The sequence below is a fragment of the Argentina silus genome (assembly GCF_951799395.1).
Source record: "Argentina silus genome assembly, chromosome: 14".
NCBI lineage: Eukaryota > Metazoa > Chordata > Actinopteri > Argentiniformes > Argentinidae > Argentina > Argentina silus.
In genome coordinates, this window is record NC_139668.1 from 7,858,032 (window position 1) to 7,863,031 (window position 5,000).

The window sequence follows — 5,000 nt, forward strand, 5'->3', positions numbered from 1 at the left end:
CACACACACACACACACACACACACACACACACACACACACACACACACACACACACACACACACACACACACACACACACACACACACACACACACAGCTGGTCTGTCAGCCGATTTTGTACAAACTGCTCTTGGACACACACACACACACACACACACACAGACAGACACACACACACACACACACACACACACACACACACACACACACACACACATCCTTCTCTGCCGGTTCTGTCCAGCTGCCTGTCTCAACCGATGGTAGAGTAGAGCAGCTTCAGTGAGTGCTTTCAAAAGGAGAGAGAGAGAGAGAGAGAGAGAGAGACAGAGAAAGACAGAGAGAGACAGAGGTGGAGGTAGAGTGAAAGAGAGAGGTACTGTAAAGTGAAAGAAAGGGAGGGCAATGAAGTGAGAGAGCGATAGAGAGAATGAGAGAGAGAGGGAGGGCAAGTGAGTGAGTGGGAGAGCGAGCGAGAGAGAGAGAGAGAGAGAGAGAGAGAGAGAGAGGGAGGGAGGGAGGTGCTGCATCAGCCCCGGCACACGCAGGACGCAGCAACGGCAGTAGCCTCGGCTTAGGGATCTATTGTTCCCTGTTTTTTTTTTACTGCCAGACCTCGTTCTCCTTCACTGACCCAGCGACCGGAGAGAGAGAGAGAGAGAGAGAGAGAGAGAGAGAAAGAGAGACGAGGAGAAGGAGAGGAGAGAGACCAGAGCAGCCAGCCATTCACCCTGGATTACCCTTCCCCTTCCTAGGAGGACCCAGGCTCCCGCGTGCGAGAGGGACAAAAGCCAGAACACACTTTTCCTTTCCCCCCCCCCCGTCCCCCGCCCCCCCCTCCCCGCACCGGTTCAGCGCTCCGTGCGTCTGTGTGTGTGTGTGTACGGTCGCCGTCTCTGGGTCACCTTTTGTTGTGCGTGTGTGGATCTACTCGCCCGAGCGAGAGTCATGGGGCTGGCCGGCGGAGTGACGGGGACGCCGGGGGTCTCCAGAGGGGCATTCCCCCTTCTCTGGAGGGTAGCACTGCTGTTTTTCGGGATCTGGGATGTCAAGGCGCAAACTGCAGAGGACACCAAACCTGTCTACGTCTGGCAAACAGGTATGGCTGCTGCTCTGCTGGTTCACTCGCACTAGGGCTCACACACACGGCTTAGGAATAGGAGCCGTGCGCTCTCACTCCATGTGCCGTCTGTGCGTTTACGCTCTTTTACACCTGACGCTGTGGTAGTAGTAGAGATCTGTATGAAATATTGATGTGAAAAAATGTTTGTTGTTGTTGGAGGAGGAGGTTTGATTTTTCGCGAAACGTGGAGAGATTTATTGGACTGGGAGTCTTTCTTTTGAGTGACCTGCCCTGTTTGAAGTATTACTGCACCTTGTGCTTTTTTGTTGGGTTTGTTTGTTATTGTTGTTGTCCTTGTTTGGACTGGTTTTTGAGACGCGTGTGCTCAGGCGAGCCTCCAATTGAGACTCATCTGAAAATTGGAGGAAAATTGGAGAAAAAAGGTGTGTGCTTTCAAGAATACCGAAACGCACAGAAAAGAGACAAAAAGTTCACCCTCGTGTTGACTTGGTCTCGGCATTGAAGATTCCACCCAAAAATAGGTTCCAAAATATAGTGAGAAAAAAATTGCACCATGTGTGAGGGGTTGATGCACTGGGGCCATTTTGCAACTGTAGAGTATGTGAACGTATTTACTGCAGTCCCTGAGGTGAATCCCACTCTGCCCTAACTGGGAGTGGGGCTGCGCTCTCTCTCTCTCTCTCTCTCTCTCTCTCTCTCTCTCTCTCTCTCTCTCTCCTCTCTCTCCCTCTCCTCCACTTACTATGCTATACACTGGCAGGTGGAACTCATCCACCACTGCTCCAAGCTGCGATTGAAGCCATTGATCATGCTTTGACATGTGCTATTGATGAGTAACACGAGTGCCGTATACCCTCACGGTAACTGTGTGTGTGTGTGTGTGTGTGTTTCATTTTCTGGATGAACATGTGGTTAAAGCAGCATGTTGCAGAGCAGGTGCTGTCGCTATGGTTCCCGATTCTATTATGTTGATGAACAAGAAAAGACATTGGATTTCTTTTTTTTTCATTTTTTTTTTTCATTGCAGTTTTTATTGGGGTATGCAGATAATAACGTTGCATTCACCGATGATTTGTATTGGCTTAGCGTTATTTGGACTTGGTGTTGTCTGACGAACAGCTTCTCCAGTGCTTAGTGTTTGGAGTGCAGCTGGTTTCACGTTGCTGTTTTTTGGGTGGTGCCTCTCACCAGTGGAGGAGCATACTGTGAGTTAACACCACATGATCAGAGCGCCACATTACTCATGCATGGGCCTGTGAGATGGGCCTGGAAAGGGGAGGGCGGGCGGGGGGAGTCAGGGGGGAGTGCATGGGGGGAGAGGGGGGTGGAGGATGGACGCTGCTGACCCACTGGGACCGGACAGTTCCTCTGATGCACTAGGAGATCAATGTCCTATTTCACTATTTCGCTGTCTTAGCTGGTGATGCCTCCTCTCTCTCTCTCTCTCTCTCTCTCTCTCTGGATCAATGTACTGGTTTCACTGGGACCCCGATCCTCAGCAGGAACGGATCAATACTGCATTGCTTTCATTGCTGCACAGCACCACCCAGATGGGACTGGATCAATGCCTGGTCAGGCAGGGATCCTTAACAGAGCCGTTGGTTCGTCCAGAAGTGTCAGACTTCAGCTCTGCCTTAGTAACTGTGTGCTGTATGATACAGCAGCGCTCTATGAAGGGCCCACGTCAGCACGTCTTGCTTTCTGGCTTTCCTTCAAAGAAAATCCTCACTGATGCAGAACGGATCCACCGAGCAGTACGTTAGTCATTCGCCGAGCTTTTTGGGAAAGTAACCCCAGATATAGCTTGGAGCAATTCTCAATAAAATGTGACGAAAGGTTGTTTGACACACTCGATGAAAAAAAAGTTTTTTGACTCACTCTAAATGTCAAAATGACTAATATGGGCCTCAAGAGTTTGTGCTTGCTGCCCATCTCATATACTGTACAGTACATGTCAGCAGTGATAGTATTAGTATGAAATAGTTAATTAGACCGACTAGAATTTATTATTTATATCTTTTTTTTTTTATATCAATTTGATTGAGGATGGTGTTCAGTCTAGTTATTCATTCAAACTTTCAGATATTGCTCTCTCTCTCTCTCTCTCTCTCTCTCTCTCTCACACACACTCTCTCTCTCTTGATAATTGCCACCACTGTTATAAACAAAGTGTTTCATATTCTCGCCCACAATGCCGCATGTTTATTTTTATGCCATGGCTTTATTGTTCACTCCCCTTCATCTATCAGGGGAAATCCCATACCATTGTGCTTTTGTCCCCCCTCCTCTCTCTCTCCCCCTCTCCCCCCCCCCCTCTCTCCCCCCTCTCTTTCTCTCTCTCTCTCTCTCTCTCTCTCTCTCCCCCTCTCTCCTCCTCTCTCTCCCTCTCTCTCTCTCTCTGTCTCTCTCCCCCTCTCTCTCCCTCTCTCTCTCTCTCCCTCTTTCTCTCTCTCCCCCTCTCTCTCCCTCTCTCTCTCTCTCCCTCTTTCTCTCTCTCTCTCTCTCTCTTTCTCTCTCTCTCTCTCTCTCTCTCTCTCTCTCTATCTCTCTCTCTCAGCTCTCTCCTGCTTGTGCTTGTGCTGCATGGAGCAAAGGGTAGGAGATTAGGGATACAGATAGGAGGAACAGATTGGCAGGACCAAGTTAACCTAGATACCAGCATGTTTATGTGTACACACACTGTCACTTTGCAACACAAGGCTCGTCTGCCTCACCAGAGCAGATGTGGTAGAATACTGAAATGCCCTGGACTTCTATGAAGGCATGGATGTTTTATGCCGCCGTCTTCATGTGTTGGAACAGTCGGCGCGGCCGTGTTCTTGTTTTTAAGAGATCTGCGTCGATATGGCATTTTGATGAGATCCCACGAGCCTCTTGGGTGTCTTGTCCTGCCCGTCACGTAAAAAAAATAAAACACAATAACCCAGATGAAGCTTTTCTCCACCTCAGCACCTTTCACAGGCTGGGGGAGGCTGGATGGAGAAGGGGGGGGGGGGGTCTATGGGGGTTCAAATGGGGCAAACTAGGTTTTTGAAAGGGAAGGGTGGGGAGGTTGGGGGGGGGGGGGGGGGGGGGGGGGGGGGTAGGGGTGGGTGGGTGGTAAATGGTCCACAGTGACAAATAGATGTAGCGAGCTTGCCTCTCTGCTGCAGAGCCATGGCTGATATTAGCCGGCAATGCATCGGGAGGGAAGGTTTAGAATTCCTGTATTTCCCACAGGAGGAAGATATTCATGTGGGTGATGAAAGGGAGGGGGAGGTTCTAGGGAGCGCCGTATTCCCGGCACCGCGTGGGGTGGCAACAAGGGACAGAAAAAAAATCTCAGTGACTGTCAGAATGGCACAGAGTAGATGTTCGCATTTATCCTATCTGGTTATTCCATCAACGCTACCAAGGCATGTGTATGAAGACATTAGACTGCCGTTATGAAACAAATACTCTCTCTGCAAATACTCTCTGCAAATACTCTCTCTCTGCAAATCATCTCTGCAAATACTCTCTCTCTGCAAATCATCTCTGCAAATACTCTCCCTCTGCAAATCATCTCTGCAAATACTCTCGCTCTGCAAATGCTCAGCAAATACTCTCTCTCTCTGCAAATAGTCTCCGTCTATAGTCTGTCTGCATAGACTCTACTCTCTCTGCAAGCGTCTTGTGTCTGTTACGCTGCTCTGTTGGATTTTGTTGTACAGTATTGTCTCGTCCCCCAGTGTGTGTTTCAGACATGCCTTTGGGGTGTGTTCCGTCTCAAACACGTTGTCATATCCCACGGTGCACCTGCTGCTCTTTTTAAGAAGCGCAGGCTTCCCTCTTCCTGTTTTAGCATATCACCAGTCTTGGGTAACACTCAACAACTGCGTGGTAAGGATCACTTCCTGCCCCATGGCTCCCCGGGAAAAACAAAAGCCTTCCCATAA

The 5,000-nt window shown here is 49.5% G+C and overlaps 1 protein-coding gene across 1 annotated transcript in view; it reads left to right on the top strand.

Annotated features, from left to right (window-relative positions):
• Positions 1-947: 947 nt before the first annotated feature.
• The window catches only part of thsd7aa (thrombospondin, type I, domain containing 7Aa), a gene marked incomplete at both ends in the record, with an annotated part of 95,755 nt that continues 91,702 nt past the window's right edge, over positions 948-5,000 (top strand). Inside the window, one exon of the mRNA XM_083684483.1 lies at positions 948-1,098. Within this exon, the coding sequence (XP_083540609.1) occupies positions 948-1,098 (151 nt within the window). The remainder of the gene's footprint in view (positions 1,099-5,000) is intronic.